This window comes from Nilaparvata lugens, chromosome 1 (assembly GCF_014356525.2).
Source record: "Nilaparvata lugens isolate BPH chromosome 1, ASM1435652v1, whole genome shotgun sequence".
Classification (NCBI taxonomy): domain Eukaryota; kingdom Metazoa; phylum Arthropoda; class Insecta; order Hemiptera; family Delphacidae; genus Nilaparvata; species Nilaparvata lugens.
Genome location: NC_052504.1, coordinates 55,775,879 through 55,793,991, shown reverse-complemented (window position 1 = coordinate 55,793,991; position 18,113 = coordinate 55,775,879). Strand labels below are relative to the sequence as shown.

The following is an 18,113-nucleotide window of genomic DNA, read 5'->3' as shown; positions in this document are numbered from 1 at the left end:
TTAGGAGCAAAAAAGATTCATAATAAATAATAAAATTAAATATGATGGAATAAGTGAATACATGTAAAATTAACGTATGAGTTAAAAAAATGATTTCAAATAGATTTATTCATCACGTAGAAGGGCTCAACATCAACAAATCACATACCGGCGCTAAATAAAACAGGATACTTTATGATAATGTATCATATAGAACAAAAAAATCATTCAATAAATATATGGCATCGATTCTAGCACTGAAGATATCTAGCAACAGCCAATATAAAACATTACCTAGAGCGCAGTAATAAAATAAAAATAATAGTAATTACATTTCATGTAACTATTATTAATTTTCATATATATATATATATATAATATATATATATATATATATATATATATATATATATATATATAAACTTCAAGTAGGATAAGAATTACTCAAATTTTCTGAATAGGTTTTGAGAATTCTTGCAAAAAAACTTGCAACACAAGGATTGTCAAGCGCTATTTTGAGCAAATTTTCATAAACTCCCAACTTGTGAAACAAATAATGTCAAGTTTTAATTGTAAATATTTTTTTTAGAAAAACTTACATCACAAGAAAAGTTGAGCGATAACTGTAGTAAATTTTCAGATCATTGCAATTTAAGGCACAAGTAATGTAAATCTTTGAATATGTTTTGTTGTGATTTGGAGTAGGCCTACCTGAACTAGTGCTACAGCCAAGGCGACGGCGGCGATGGTGTAGAGGTTGCGCAGAGCCCAGCTCCTAATCACCTCTATGCAGCCACTCGTCCACACCTTTTTGCTCGCTTCGGCAACCTAAACACAGAAACACCCATGCTTTACTCAACATACTTCACTTCACTTGGTAAAGAAATGTGACACTTTTATTTGTACACCTCTTGCCTTTATCATAAACAAATCTTTCGAGGTGGGTGTTTCCCAAGAAACTTGAAGATTGTAAAAGTTATTCCACTGTTTAAAAGTAAGGAGAGGGATAACATAGAGAACTATAGACCGGTGTCAATTATATCCACATTCTCAAAAATATTTGAAAAAGTATTAGAAAATAGAATAGTGTCTTTCTTTAATAAGTACAAACTTCTTAGTGTTGACCAGCATGGGTTCATAAAAGGAAAATCCACAGAAACAGCAGTTGTTACCTTTGTAAATAGAATTATTGATAATTTGGATAAGAAAAAACATTCAGCAGCCACTTTTGTTGACCTCAGCAAGGCATTTGATACAGTTGAACTTACAATTCTACTAAATAAATTAGAAAATATTGGCGTTAGAGGGCTTGCACTGAAATTACTTGCGTCATACCTACTTAACAGAGTACAATATGTTGAAATAAAAAACAGCAATGGCAATTTTAAATCTAAGTTAAGAGAAGTCAAATTTGGAGTCCCCCAAGGATCGGTGCTAGGTCCGCTTCTTTTTAACATCTACATAAATGATATAAAGGGCAGTGGATTAGGAGATGATATTACTTTATATGCGGATGACACTAGTATCCTAAATGCTGAGAATGACTGTGAGCGGCTGGAGTTGAATGCTTATGTATCAGTCAATAACATTTGTCAGTGATTCAACAGCATCAATCTGCATCTTAATGTTAGTAAAACTGTTAGAATGACCTTTTCAAATAGTGTATGTTGTATTGGTTTATTGCTGGATGATGAGTTCGTTTCGGAGGTTGAAGTGTGTAAATTTCTAGGTATTCATCTGGATTCTAGTCTTAACTGGCAATCTCATGTGGATCATACTTGTTCTAAACTAAGTTCAGTGATTTTTATTTTAAGAACACTATCCCGCTATTGTACTTTCAATATACTTAAATGCATATATTTTGCTTTATTTGAATGTCATCATGAATGTCATGTGTGAGATATGGAGTAACAGTTTGGGGCAATTCTTCTGAAAGGAATGTAAGAAAAATATTTACTTTACAAAAAAAGCCATTAGATGTATGTGTAAACTGACGAGATATCAGTCCTGCCGAGATTATTTTAAAATTGAAAGTATTCTCACATTTCCATCTTTGTTCATATACAAGACTATCCTTAGCACCGTTGATAATAATTTTCTACCCACTAATAGCAATATCCACAGTCATAGAACAAGAACTGCTAATAACTATCATTTACCTAATGTTAATTTAGCAATAGCAAAGAAAAATCCATTTTATCAAGGAATAATTTTTTACAATAGGCTCCCAAATGAAATAAAATCTGTTAAAACGAATAAAAATGTATTTAAAGCCCAATTGAAGAAATATTTATTGAATGGTGGCTTCTATTCCATAAAGGAATACATGGATGATTAGTGGATACATTTCAATAATATTGTGTACTTATCAATTAATAGCTGTGGTTGATAACTTATTTTACATTTGTGTTTTGTACTTTGTGACATTGATCATTTTCATAAAACAAAATAAAACTTGAAGCACCCTTTATTTATTAAAAAACTTAAAATAGTTGAACTATTTATTTTTTTTAATAAATAAAGGGTGCTACAAGTTTTATTTTGTTTTATTAATTTAAAAGCAGCCATTTCAATAAGTGTTTTATCATTTTCATGTATTTGATTTGTTTTTATAATAATTGATGTTTGCCATATCTGTAATGTACAGCATTTTATGCAATAAAAATGTTTATTTTTTTCAGTAAAAACATGAATACTTGTTGAGCAACCATAGCTGTTTCCTAATTCATCAAACTAGAACTTCCAAGAGATAGCTTGAACGTTACTTGTAAGTTGTTGTTACATTAGACAACTTCATGTTACAACCTACCAATTATAAAAATGAGGAATTAGTTTTGCAGGAGTAACTTCCATGGGGTAGCAGCTCTTACTAGTTCCCCTCTATTTGAACTCAATAATGAATATCGACCACAGTATCTAAGACCCAAAAAACTAGTTATGACGCATGGTTGAGTACTGACTTACAGCTGTTGGATCAATCAATCGATGTATGCGGAATATCTTTATAACGCGTTGCTATGATCTGACAGCCTCTAGTCTAGCGAGACTAGACAAGCGAGAAAAATAAGCGATAAGCTATGCCCAAGACTCCAGAATAGGAAATAAATCTTCATGGATACTAGTCAACAAGTTCCAAATCAACTCAATTTGTACTTATCTAATAGTAGCAAGCAAAGGAGAAATAACATGATCACTGTTGATTTGATAACTGAAAACGGAAATTACCAATTGTGAACGAACAAAACCGAAGTTCGACTCTAAACCTCGCCCTAGTATCTTAAAATTTCATTGCAATTGCTATTCTACAGGGCAGTTCCAATACATTTATTATTCCATTGCACATCTTACTGTATCTGCATTACATGGCTTCAAAATCAAAATTAGTTATGGAAAAGGCCCCTGATGATTCATGTGATTGAAATTGAAATTAGATACTTAGATGTTGAAAATCAGTCAAAATGAGTTGAGGAAGAAATTATGGAGAGAACTAAATATATTATTAGAATAGATTAAATTTTATACTTACTGAAAGCTGCTGAACTTTGTGGCCGCACATGAAATTTACAAGACCACTCTGCAATAAAAAAATATATATGAATAGAAAATATTAATTTTCTTGTTCAGGGCTACTTGTATGTAATCAACAATCAAAAATCAAATTATCCTTTCAACAATTATTATTAAAAAATACTTCATTTTATTTAAATAAATTAATGTTAAAAGAGTACTTTGATTTTTAATATTTATGTACGGTACTTGGAAAATGATATTCAAGCATATGATTAGTTGATAGTTGTAGTGAGGAATGATAATAACTAATACTAAAATAAATTAGAGAATAGCTTAAAATCAGAAAAAATAATGAGTGGTTCTGAAAATCAAAGCATATTTTTAATATTTCTGATATTTCATTAATGTATCATTTATTGACATACCACATAGTAACTATAATGTGAAAATAGATAACAAAATATTTGTAGAAAAATGTCACTATTCCTATTTCGTTGATAAAACAGTCCAGTCTTGATGTTCGTGATTTATATTCCAATAAAACAGTCCAGTCTTGATGTTCGTGATTTATATTCCATAAGTCACTAATATTTTAAGTCGAAATTATAACTATTTCTAGTTGAAAATTTAAAATAAATGAATTCGTTGATTTATTTGAGACAATCATACAAATAGAGAAATAATAAAGTATACTGCGGTAAATTGTAAAATTGGTAGATAACTGGAACACTACTTATAGTGATATAGAGTAGTGGCATAGTGATAGTGTCATTGAAATAAAAGGTTAATAGTCATAATATTTGTGAATAATTGAAAGGCTAGTGATATCAGTGTCATTGAAATAAAAGGCTCTAAATCATAATATTGGTGAATAATTGAAAGACTACTTACAGTGATGTCAGTGTCATTGATACAGCAGGAAAAGGGCACACCGCACTGCTCAACGCTGGGTGAGCTGCAGTTGAAATACTCGTTCTTCGACCAGTCCATGTAGCCCTCTGAACTCAGGCCACAGCAATGAAACTGTCAGACAATACAAAAATTCACTATTCAATAGTCAATTCAAATAAATATAATTTTGAAGAATAACACAATTTAAAAATACAAAAATAAAAAACAAAAGTTTCAGTTTCCTGATTTCAAGTGAATTTCTGTTTCTGAAGTCTGTTTTATGTGAATGATAGTAACTAGTAAGCATTTGATAATTACTTTAATAAAATGTCTTGAAATTGTCACACCCACTTATTTATCGAAATATTGAACTAGTTTATATTGTTAGCCTATTATCAATCTCTCTTCAATCTAACTATGAATAGGAGTTTATAGAGATTGATAAATAATGTGTATATAATATGTAGGTAGCAACCGAAAATAGTTTCTCAGTTACAGGTCGTGTCGAATGCAGAATGCATGTCATCTAATTTAATGCGGTTATCAACTAAAATATAACCTTCAATAGTACACAGAAATATATGAATGTAGCTGCTTTGTCAAACACATCCCCATACTTTCATTATTCATTTCAGATTAATTTGCCAATATTATATTTTGTTGATTATAAAATAAATTAACCAAATATAGATTGCTGCCCATCAAATATTGGCAACAGGTTGTAAATATAAACAATATTTTCTATAATTTTTGCTGGAGATGATACAAACATGAGCTCTAGGTATGTGCTAGGGTTATTGGAAGGATGATGATGATGAGACAGATAAATGGAGTTACTGTTCATCTTCTATGTATATTTATTTCTCTTATCTTAATCTCTCTATCTTTTATGAACATTATATTGAATATTTATACAGAGAATTGAGACAACATATGATAGATACAACGAACCTCTCTCTGCGCAAAGTCGATAAGATTCTGAAGATCGGCGTCGTCGCGATACGTGTGAATTATTTTGTCGGTGAACGACTCTTCCAGCATCGATTGCATCGTGTGTGGAAACACAAAGCCCATTATGGCCACCGCCATTTCCAGCAGGAAGAAGATCAGTAGAAACAGCGAGTACTGCACAAATATTAAAACAAAGCATCACTATCCAACTTCTTCTATATACACTTACACAGTACATGAAATATAGAAAATCGCTAAATCCTCCTCGTGGCGGAGCACGGGTTACATGCTAGCAACAACATTTTTAGCAAACGTTCAACAGAATATTTATTTAAAACTGTAAATATTTATGAGTATGAAGAGAACATAGTCTCACTTTGGATAATCCTAATAAATAAGTATTAAAAGACATTTTGCAAAACTAATGACAATCACTGTACATGTTATACTGAACCAAATTATATTATGTGGTGTGTACAAAAAGAAAGGTTAGCGTCCCTAAATGTGCAGGGTTTATTTGTATTTTGCAGAAAACATGTATATATGCTCAAAAATGTGAAATACGAAATACAAATTAATTAAAGAACAACCTAGCATTATTTTCACAGATATGAAATGAAAAATGAGAGTGAAAATATTTAGTTGCATAAAAATTCAATTTAAACTGAGTATCTGTGATACAGTAATTAGAAGCTTAGTGCATTGATGCCTCAACTAATTTTAACCATGCTTTCATTTATCATAATTGAAAACTGCAGCTCAGCGTAAAAAATACTCATCATTCACTCGACACAAATGACAAAAAGCTGCAAAAAACAATTTATCCCACTTAGTTTATACACAACACTGAAAGTTCATTGCTCTGCTTCGTTAAGTTATAGTTGGAGCTGTCCGTTCAATTGAAGAGTTGAATTTGAATTAGGAATGTACCCAAAGAATTAGAAGACTGAATAAATAATTAAAAACTTCCTCCCTTCAGTAATTTTAGCCAACAATTTAAAGGAATAATTAGAGTATTTGGCGAACGATAAACTGTAATTAATAAGCTGTTACACATGACTAAACTAATGCAAAACTCTAATAACTAATGGATGCATTTCTATCTCTTTTTCAAAGAAAACTGCCTAACATTACAAAGCGATGAAAATCTTTCATATAACTGTCAAAAAAGAACATTATTCAATGATAATGTTAGTCAGTAAATAATATAAAGATTGACATTATGACAGAAATAATATTGAGGGAATTCCAATATAGTAGCCTAAAACACAACAGAATGAACTTAAATTACATTATTGTGCTCATCCTGATGATCTTTTCCGATGGAACAAACACATATCCTATATTGTAACAAAATTAAGAAAACTGTTATTTATATTTGAGAAACTTCGTCATATCTTGCCTGCACAAAAACTAAGAACAGTATAGTATTCTTTGTTTGAATCTATTATTAGATATGGAATACTTATTTGGGAGGTGCATATTACAATCATTATCCACTCATAAAAGTACAAAACTTACATTGAAAATTATCAACTACAGACTATCAACTTATCAACAACAACTCTACCCAACCGAACCGCTATTTAAAGGTTATATTATTTTATTTTATATCATATCATATTACTTAAAGATTATTTATTATTACAGTATACCGTTTTAAGCGTTTGGCAACTATACATTCATACGGTTCTTATCTTCATCAAACCATTAATTAACACGCAATGTAGACCAATACATGCGCACAACACTAGAGTTGTATATTGCTAGAAGAAATTTTTATTTATTATAAAGGCGACTTTCTAGAAGTATTTTAAGCCTAGGTGATGATGATGGGATGAATGATAATGCAATGAAGGTAGAGTTATGAATACAACTTTTGGTCAGAAATCTGTTCAAGGCTGTGAAATTTTTAATTCATTATTAGTGGAAGTAATGGGAATGAACATTTCAAAATTCAAAATAAGTATCAAAATTTAATGTTAATAAGCATTGGAAATGAATGTAGTGAACAACTACTGTATATCAACTAATATTGCATGTTATTTAAACAATCCTAATATTAATATTTTTTTCTTTCACTACGATAATTAGTTCTTATCAATTTTTTTAGCTATTTACGGTATTCAATTGGTAGAAATAGACCAGATTATGGAATGTATTGTACTGTATAAAAATTCATCTAAATTTAAAATCTGATATTCACTTATTTATATATGATACAAGTAAGCTGAAATGCAATCATGAAATAAAATTAATTTATTCCCGTCAATATAGACATGAAAAAGGGTATTTGCTTGCAAAATATATTGTAGTTCTGTTTTTTAATATTTTGTTTGCATACATAAAAGAATTTCAGAACCAATTTTGCTTGCAAAATATCATTGCGGTAAAAAAAGTGCCTAAAAAATCTAGAAATTTTCCAGTTTTTAGCAATTTTCGCAAAAACTAGCCATCGTACAGAGAAAAATCATTCTCACTTTTCATTTAGATGATAAAATTTTGAGAATAATAAAATCTTGAAAGAGATCTGAATTTCAGGAAAAATTTAATTCAGAATCTCTCTCGGCGTATAGTATTATATAATCCTCTTCAGCTTGAGACAAATTAGACTTTTCTATCTCAAAATTTCTATCTTCAGGAATGGCCGTAGTCGAGTGGATTAGATGCTGGCTTTGTAATCCAGAGGCCCAGGTTCAAATCTCATCGCGGGCGAGATATTTTTCTCGGGCCACTCCCGTGTTTCGGATGGACACGTTAAGCCGTCGGTCCCGGCTGCCTAAAAATCAGTCGTTAGGTCCAACACCCGACTCTCAAATAGATTTTATCACTTACTTACAACCATGGCCATACATATCTAAGTACATATTTAGCTTCTTTTAGATATTTAATGAATTAATCTACCAATGTTTGAAAGATATAGCCTACATCAGGTGTCAAATATTGACATTCACAGTCACTTCACAAGAAACCGTGAGAGTAAATATTCCAAGAAGCAGACTTGAAAAGTCAAAGTCGACCTATCCTGTGATAGGCTACACATTCCATAACTTGCTACAAACTCAAGTTAGATCTTTGCCAAAAAACTTCTTCAAGTACTTGAATCCTGGCTGATTGTGAATCTATTTTATTCAGTGGAGGAATTCATTACTGCTGATCACAACACCTTAGTCAATTTAATATAATGTCATTTTTTGTCCATTTAAAATAATACCCAAGTACAGGAGACCACTAAATTAACTGATCTAATTGTAAATTTGCTTTAACTTATCTGTTTTATTTATCATTGTCTATTGTATTTGTTGTACCTGTGCAATTTATTGTACATAGTCAATCTAATTTATGCTTGATTGCAATGTAACTATGGCTCCATGGCTCCCATGTGGCTCCCTATAAAGGTCTCGAAGTTCTCTGTTGTGTCTCTTCCTCCACTCTCCTCCCTAATTTATAGATCCATAGATTTTTCTAAGGATCTTGTTTCTCAAATACAATCAATTTCCTTACCTATCTTCTATCTAACTTCCGTGTCTCAGCACCTTAGAACAATATTGGACTGATAATTGTTTTATAGATTTTAATTTTCGTAGTATGTGATAACAATTTCGAGGACATAAGTTTATTGCATGCATAGAAACATCTGTTTGCAAGTTTTATCCTATTCCGTATTTCTGTTACTTCTTTGTTTTGTTCAGAAATGACAACGCCTAAATAATTAAAGTGTCTACTTTTTCAAAGTACAGACCGTTCACTTGGAGAGAGCCTTGGTCTCTGACTTATGCGTGCCTCTCCTCTAGGAAATACTGAAATGGAGTGCATCTAACGGGTGATTATCATAGAATATAATCTCATAAACCTATATCATTGTGCGAAATATCAATGTCAGGACAATGTAGCTGGTGATGATGGTTGAAGCTGAAAATTGAGTGTTTTCACAATACAAGGAGCATTGTTGTCTGATGTAGCTGGAAATCCATATGAGATGGAGCTGTACCTGGTCTCCGATTGTAGAGCACAAAAATACGCCCAGAGGTATTTTGAATTATACATCTAAATTGTAACAATAGGAAGATATTGCTGATCAAAAAATAAAATTCATCGAAATTGATATTTTCTTTAAATTTTACTCATTATTGAAAAATCATAACTCAGTACTCATTGAAGATAGAGAGTTTCGAATGATCTAAATTTATTTAGAATTTCATAAAACTCTAAAAGAGCAAAATTTTCTGTCCGATTACTGGATTTGGCGGAAATAGCTGAAAACTGGGAAATGACGAGAAAATACGAGGTTTTTGGGCCACTCTGTATCTAGCACAAGGAAATTTGCATGAAAAAATTGGTTCTGGGCTTCTCTCATGTATCCAAATAATATATTAAAAAATCAGAACTACATTTATATTGCAAGCACCAATGTATATAGTGACTGGACTACAGTGGAGAAGGGAGATAAGGACAACTCAAGGACCAAAACTTCGAAAATTCATAACTTTTGGCATAAAAATAGGATCTTCTCGTACTACATTATTCTCGACACGTCAAAATCACGAGTCAAATTCGTTCGAAATATAAAAAATTCATTCTTGAGTTTACTATAAGCCCCATATTTCCATAAACAAAGGAAAAGCCTATTTCTATATTCAAGGCTGTGTAGGTTGTCGATAACTAATAACAATATAATATTCTACTTGGCCTTGAATTGAAGAAGAAATTTGTCTTGTTCATTTGTAATTTCCTGAATAATATATGGAAAATTGTGTTTGTCATTCGTTTAAAAAAATCAAGAAATTTAAGATATTTTCCTTCTTATGGTCCTGGCTATTTTTCGATTTGTGATTTGAGATGGATTTCAGGCAACTTAGCTTATAAAGGACGGAATTCTCCACAATTTGAGACCAATCGCGTTTTTTGATACAAAACAGTGGTTTGAGATGGATTTAAGGCAAATGATCTTGTAGAGGATGGGATTCTCCACAATTTGAGACCAATCGCAAGTTCCTATCGTGTATTGGCCTCTATTTAGAAGCTGTTGATTAACAATCACGAAAAATTGAAAAAATAAAATTAGCTGTAACTTTTAAATAGTAATCAAATAAATAGAATCGTTCATTGGAATGAAAAGAGAAGAGAGAAGATGAAATTTACTACCTTGACTACATTTTGAATAATTTGAGTTTAAGGGTGCCTTTTTATAGTAATGTAGCACAGTCAATAGACATTGATGCACAACAAGTTGAGGGTAATCTGAATTTTGCAGGGTGCTAGTATACATAGCCTAGATCCAAAAAGTTGTCATCACCCCCGTTTTCATTCCCTCGCTTGCTTTGGTTAGACTACAAAACGAATATATCTCGGCTCCAAATCAAGATATCAAACCGAAGTTAATTTTATCCTACAAGGATAAGAAGATCCACAGTTAATGCCCTTTAAAATTTTACCATATACCTGCTGATTGGGAAGTTATTCCTATACAGAATCAGAAAGTGATGATATTTCCACCTCATAAACGTTTACACTTACGTTTTTCGAAAAAAAAAATTCGGATGCAAGTTCATTTAAAGACCTTTAAAATAGTGTATACGTTTTCAATGTCATATAATTGTTGAGATAGTCTGCACTATGTAGCATTTTCCGCGATTTGATGCACATTTGAATACTGTAATAGTATCACCAACAGGTGATTTCATAGAAACCAAGGTGAAGTGCAAGGAAATTTGTTTTAAAGTGTATTTGAAAATCTATCGGAGATAGAAAGGTCTACCTGGTGTAAGGCTGTAGAGCACAAAATTGCGCCCGGAGGGATTTGAATTATGCATTAAGATAGTGACAAACAGAAGTTATTGTTGCAACAATGTATATAGTGACTGAACAAATAGACAAGTTCAGATTTTTTAAATGATAAACGAAAAAAATGAATGGGAACACTATACGAAAAGTCTTCAAAGATTATTATAGCTTCAATTACAACACATCTTCTTATAGTCTTTCATAGTTCATGGTACTTCCTGTACTCTGAAGATGGGGATTCCGCACCTTGAAACGCGTCCAAATTCTAAATAACATCAATAGTTACATCACTAGTGAACATCAATACTTGAAAGATTATTGAACAAGAATTTAAGATAAAAGCTTTAGAAGAAATAGAATGTAATTAACTACCGGTGGGCTACCTATGCAAGAAATTCAACTAAGTATAAAATGTCAAATAACAAAGTATGAAGTTTCATCAATGATGTCCTTTTTTGAATTTAGGGTGGCTTTATTGGTGGACACTGTAGTTAACATTGACATTGGTGGACACTGTAGGTACCATTAACAAGTAATTATGTAAACGACACTTAACTATTGAACATGAATTGAAAGTAACTGGAATTGAAAGATGTTTGAACATTATTATATTATGATATTAGAAACAAGTTAGAGATGAAAGACAAAATCCCGAGCAGACAATTAAATTTCTTCAAATTGCTTTTCTGTATTTCGTGAATTCGTGAAAATTTAGTGGATGAATTTATCTAGTTTTTTATTTCGGGTTATGCCCACATAAGCTTTTTGCTTGTGCGTGGGGAAATGGAATAAGATAAACAAATGTCCGTGCTTACCGGCTGAATTAGAACTTTTGACCAGGCAGCGCTAGTAAACTTGGGGCCGATTTCCGAGCTACGGATTTAGCTAAGTTCTAGACTTTAAACAGCTGGAGTCAGAAAATTGGCTTTCCAAAACGGGGCGTAGTCGCAGTTTTTATGATAAACTTAAAAAATAAAAGTGCTCTCTTGGAAAAATATAAATAATAATAAAATGAGAAATTTAAACGTAGACTACGACTACGCCCAGTTTCTTAAAGCCAATTTTCTGACTCCAGCTGTTTAAAGTCTAGAACTTTACTAAATTGCGAGCTCGGAAACCGGCCCTTGAAGGTTCAAAGCCTTTAAACAAGAAGAGATCGAAAGACAACACATACGGAATGTAAGGGTGTAATTACATTGAATGTGTATATGTGCAAGTGCACGTCAGATCATGCATGATCCGAAAAAAAATCCAGAAAGTTGCACTGAAACAGTCGCATGTTCCTGCTCACACTGGGCGCAACCAGCAAGTGCACGCGTTCAGTGCCAGTATTCCTATTGCTCTTTCCACATTTTGTTTCACATCTGTGCGCTTCGTCATATGCATAAACAAGCGTGCACTTGTAAGTAAACGTATTCAATGTGATCAAACCCTACTCGCTGTGAGTCTTTCTTTGGTATCTATTGAGCTTAGACATATTCTAGCAAATGTAGTATTTTTATCCATAGTTAAGAGTTCTGCACAACTGTGCAAGCATTTTGAAACAAAACAAATACTCACAAATTTGAGTAGACAGGTGTTCTCGCGCAGCGCACCGACACATCCAGCAAAGCTGACGATGAACACGACTCCGCCGGCAATGATGAGGATAAGCGATATGTTGAGCACGATGTCGTAGATGGTCTCCAGCTTGATGAGTCCATGCCAGTCCACCTGACCCGTGCCATCGCGCCACTTGTCCAGGAACGCATACGTTCCGATGCCGATCAACACACCACCGAACAGCTGGCAGACAATACTAGTCATTATATCAAATCCAATCTTTATTATCCATCTAATGCCCGGTTTCACCAAGCTCGGTCAAGAAATTGGAACATGGTGTTGCCGGGTAAGATTCACAAGTGTGCACTGGAATTATCGATAGTAGATATCCAATCATAAATGTTCCAGTGCACATGTCATAAAGAATATGTAGCCTAATATGATCATGTTCAAATGTCTTGACCGAGTCCGTCTGAAAACGGACATTACAAAATTTGTAAAAAAATGTGATTCGAGGAATGGAAATCAAGGAATACGTGGCTTCAACCTTTATTGTTTAAGTTCAAGTATGAACGGGAAAATGTTAATATGTATATCCAAATGACACAGTATTGATTTTCAGTGGCAAACGCTGGGAAAAACCTTCAATATGGCAAACAGAAACTTGAAACAGACTGCAAGATCTCAACTTTAAATGTTGATAAAACTAAATATATAACTTTTTCACCCGATATAACCGGACAGCCAGGAAAAGATTTGAATACTACAATAGGGACAACAAATAATTGCAATGAAAACATTACAGATGATTCAGAAGTACATAAAACATTAGGAAGAGTGTAAACAATTAAATACCTTGGTATATTACTGGATCAACATTATATAAATGAAACGAATTGATTATTTGTGTTCAAAATTGAAATTTTCTACAAAATAAATAAAATAAAGGAACATTGTGAAGGAAATTTACTTTGCATATATGCTCACTCACTATTTCAGTACATTATTGTAATATGGGGATTATGCTGCATATGATACACATTTAAAAATATTATTCATCCTACATAAACATATTATAAGAGCAGCATTAGGAAGGCCAGGATTGTATAGAATTCTAGGTCCTCACCATTAGACAGAAATATATGAAAAACATTATACCAATTTTGTTACACACACTACATCTCATAGTACTCATCCTAATAATAGATTTAACACAGAACTCGTCAAGCTAACCACATGCAGGCATCAATTTACATAATAGGCTACCTATTGTAGCTTTATTTTGAATAAATTTCCAAACGATTTCTTTGAAAAACAAATCACACGTAATTAAAGTACAGAATAGTGGATTGAGAAAAATGTATTCTTCAAAGTAGTACAACATTGTATCCAACAATCATTGGTAAAATTAGAAATATGTTTTCTGGTTTTACGTTTTAGATATGGGTATAATCGCCCCACACGTCATCTCATAGAACTTGATTTATCTTAATAATATTTTTCTCAAGTTTTTTTATTCTCTTCTTCAATTTTTTTGTGTGAAAGTATTACAATCATAAGACCCTTAAGACTTCTCAATAATTGTATTATACATTTTATCATAATATAGTATGTAGTCCCGTGAGGGGTTGCTAGTTCTCCATCAGGCGCCTCCCCTCTAAGATATAGGAGGTAACAGTGAAACAGCCGGGGTGGACCAAAACTAGCAAACTGGTCAACGCCTCGAAGGCGGATGAGGAGAAATCCCAACGGCGGAGAGGGTGGAAGAGCCTAGGGAGTAAACCCGAATCAAATCCAGGGTAGGTTACGCTCTGAAAGCTGCAGTGAAAGCAAGTGCCTAGGAGAGGGCAACTCCAGTAAAACAACCCTGGTCCTACAGGTTGGGGGTTGAGCGATGGGTCAACAATCCATTCTTGTAAAAAATCTCAAGTTACGAAAACCTACACAAGCCTCGGAACATGGATCGGAAATACTGGATTAAATATGGCTAGCAAAACAACGAAAATAGGAATGGATTGGAAACTAGCAACTTGGAATGTGCGTACATTGTTAAGACCTGGTGCTCTGAATGGCCTGACAGATCAATTAAAAAAGTACAGGGTGGATGTGGCTGCCCTTCAGGAGGTAAGATGGAGAGGATCCCACATTTTGAAGATCAAGGACTACACCATACTATGCAGTGGAAATAATACCAACACCTTTGGAACTGCCTTTGTGGTGTACAATAACTTACTAGGACAGCTTATAGACTTCAAGGATATTGATGAGAGATTGTGCTCAATAAGGATAAGAGGTACATTCTTCACAATCACACTGATCTCCGCTCATGCTCCAACGGAGGAAAGTGATGAGGATGCTAAGGATGCTTTCTATGATAGGCTTGAGCAATTATACCATGAGGCCCCTGCTCATGATGTGAAAATTATTCTGGGTGACATGAATGCCAAGGTAGGAAGGGAAGAATGCTATAGACCAGCAATAGGCAAGGGAAGTTTGCATGAGGAGTCAAATGATAATGGTACTCGACTTATCGACTTTGCAATCAGCAACAGAATGACTATTGCAAGCACCTGATTTCCCCATAAAAATATACACAAGGCAACATGAAAGTCACAGATAAACGGCACAGGTTCTCATAGATAAACGGCATGCTTCAGATATAATGGATGTAAGAGTCTTTAGAGAGGCAGATGTGGACTCTGACCACTACCTGGTGATGGCAACATGCAGGCAGAGAATATCACGACTGCAATAAGAAATTCAAGAGTGACAAAATTTGACACACATAAATTGAAGACAAGAGAAATTGCTGTACAATATGAAGAGGAAGTAAAGCATCTATTAGCACCTGGAGAGATGGAGGGAGTCAATGATGTGGAGCGTGATTGGGAAATATTGAAAGGACTTTGACAAGAGCAGCAGAGAAAAAATTAGGCAACATGCTACCTGTTCGGAGGGAAGAATTGTTTGACCAAGAATACAGAGAAGCAATAAGCATGAGAAATGAAGCAAGGCAGAGAGCACTGCAAAGAGTGACCAGGAATACCAGAGAGGCATTTGTAAGAGCCAGGACTCTGGCACCAAACATATGTAGAGAGAAGAAACGAGCTTGGGAAAGGAGGAAGATTGAAAAGATACAGGAACAAGCCACAAACAGAAGAATAAGGGAGATGTACAGCTTGGTAAGAGAAGAAAAGAAGGGTTTCCAAGCTAGAGCAGTACTGATAAGAGACAAACATGGAAATCTGGCTGGGATCCAGCTGCTGTTCTGGATCGATGGGCAGAGTATTTTGAGAATTTGTTGAATCCCATCGGTGAGAGAGGTGGGTCCAGATTTTTGGAAAACCAACAGACAATTGCAGACCGGGAACCGGGGCTTGAAGAAGTCAGTGAAGCCATGCAGGAGCTGAAGAACAATAGAGCACCAGGCAGTGATAAAATTACAGCTGAACTGTTGAAGCATGGAGGAGAGCTGGTTTTGAGAAAGGTGAATGCCCTGGTCTGTAAAGTGTGGAGGGAAGAGAAAATGCCGGATGACTGGAAAATGGCACTCCTTTGCCCAATACATAAAAAAGGCTCCAAGTCGGAATGTTCCTGTTCGCCAGTTATTCATAGACTACAAGCAAGCATATGATAGTGTAGACAGGATGTATATGCTAGAAACACTCTGCATACTGGAGATTCCAGATAAGTTGGTGCACCTTGTGAACATGACATTGACAGGAACCAAAAGCAAAGCTAGTATCACTGGTCAAAGTTCTCGAGAGTTCGGCGTTGAGAGGGGTCTGAGACAGGGAGATACTATGAAAGAATACTAAAAAGATACTAGAAAGATACTAAATATGAAAGAATAATTAAACAGGATTATAGAACAGTTTCATCTTTTATAATAAACGGATCAAAATAGGAGTACAAACGTGTTTTCATAGATGAAGCAGTATTAATGCATGCAGGTTTCGTGGGATTTGTCTCATCTCTCGCTGGTGCTTCTGAGATTATTCTGCTAGGAGATTCAAACCAAATACCTTGCATAGAGAGAAGTAAATTAACAGCTGAATGGTCACACATTTCAACTCTCTGTGAGAAGAGAATCCATCAAACAGTAACTAGAAGGTGTCCAATAGACGTCTGCTACATCCTTTCCAGCTACTACCAGGACATTGGTACGAAAAATGAGGTCCTGTTATCCGTCAGACCTCCAATAACAAATGGAGAACTTGGACCACTTGAACCTAACACTCTGATTCTTACATTCACTCAGCTCGAGAAGAAAACAGTGCTAGAAGAGCTGCAAGCAAAACTTCACCCTTCAATTAAAGTCCATACAATTCATGAAGCACAGGGCTTAACTCACAAGAATGTAGTTCTGATAAGGAACAATAAAAAACAACTTGGAATATATAACAGCACACAACATGTAATAGTAGCAATGAGCAGACACACACAAACCTTCAGATATATCACAACAGGGCAAGAAGATTTAGTGCTGACCCTAATTCGAAAACTAAAGGATATTAGTGAAGAGTTTCTCTTAAGCTGGAATGAAAGAAACATGGAAGGGATTAATGAGAGTTTAGATAATGAGTAACAACAACTTATCAAATTTGCTCAGCTTCGAGGATCTTGATTATTTTGAAGAAATAAACGATGAAGTGATCAACAACAGTCAACAACTTTGTGCAGCATTGAGTTCTTGTGATTTGAGCATCTTCTGTCTCAATATAAGGAGTATCAGAAGAAATTTTGATGAGCTGATGATTCAATTGTGCGACATTAATTTTTCTTTTGATGTTATTATTCTAACCGAATGCTGGATTAGGACTGAATTTGTACTCCAGTCCATTCGAGGATATGATGTATTTTCCACCATAAACAACCCATTACAAAATGATGGTGTAGTTGTTTATGTTAAAGATAGTATGAATGTACAATGTGTTGAGCTACATATTAACCAGGCAAATGTCCAACACATTCGGTTGGATGCAGCAGACAAAAAGTGGAACATCCTTGCAATATACAGATCACCGTCCTTCAATGATATTACAGATTTCCTGAGTGACTTAGAATCGATCCTGGATGAATTAAGAGGGCAACAAGTCATATGTGCCGGAGACATGAATATTAACACCCTTCAAATTCGTCCACATCATCAATTGAATGACTACTGCGATCTTCTAAGCGAGCATGGGCTCAGACTCTGCATTAAGCAAGCAACCAGAACTACAACAGAAACTGCTTCTTGCATAGATCACATTGCTACCAACTCAAGAGATAATCTTTTTCCAATCATTTATGAATCAACAATAACTGACCACTTCACCACAATTCTAGGAGTGCAACATATTTCGAGAAATAGTGCAAATGAAACTGGAACACATGAAATAAACGAGAAAATAGACATTAATAGCTTGAAGAATGAACTACTGAATGAGGAGTGGATTCATGTTTTAGAAGAT

At 34.0% G+C, this 18,113-nt stretch overlaps 1 protein-coding gene across 1 annotated transcript in view; it reads right to left on the bottom strand.

Annotated features, from left to right (window-relative positions):
• Positions 1 to 18,113, bottom strand: part of LOC111045400 (tetraspanin-33) — a 28,054-nt gene that overhangs the window by 5,220 nt on the left and 4,721 nt on the right. Inside the window, exons 2-6 of the mRNA XM_039437250.1 lie at positions 12,676 to 12,900; positions 5,332 to 5,505; positions 4,381 to 4,512; positions 3,506 to 3,553; positions 691 to 807 (exon numbers count right to left, since the gene is read on the bottom strand). Coding sequence (XP_039293184.1) covers positions 691 to 807; positions 3,506 to 3,553; positions 4,381 to 4,512; positions 5,332 to 5,505; positions 12,676 to 12,900 — 696 coding nt within the window. The remainder of the gene's footprint in view (positions 1 to 690; positions 808 to 3,505; positions 3,554 to 4,380; positions 4,513 to 5,331; positions 5,506 to 12,675; positions 12,901 to 18,113) is intronic.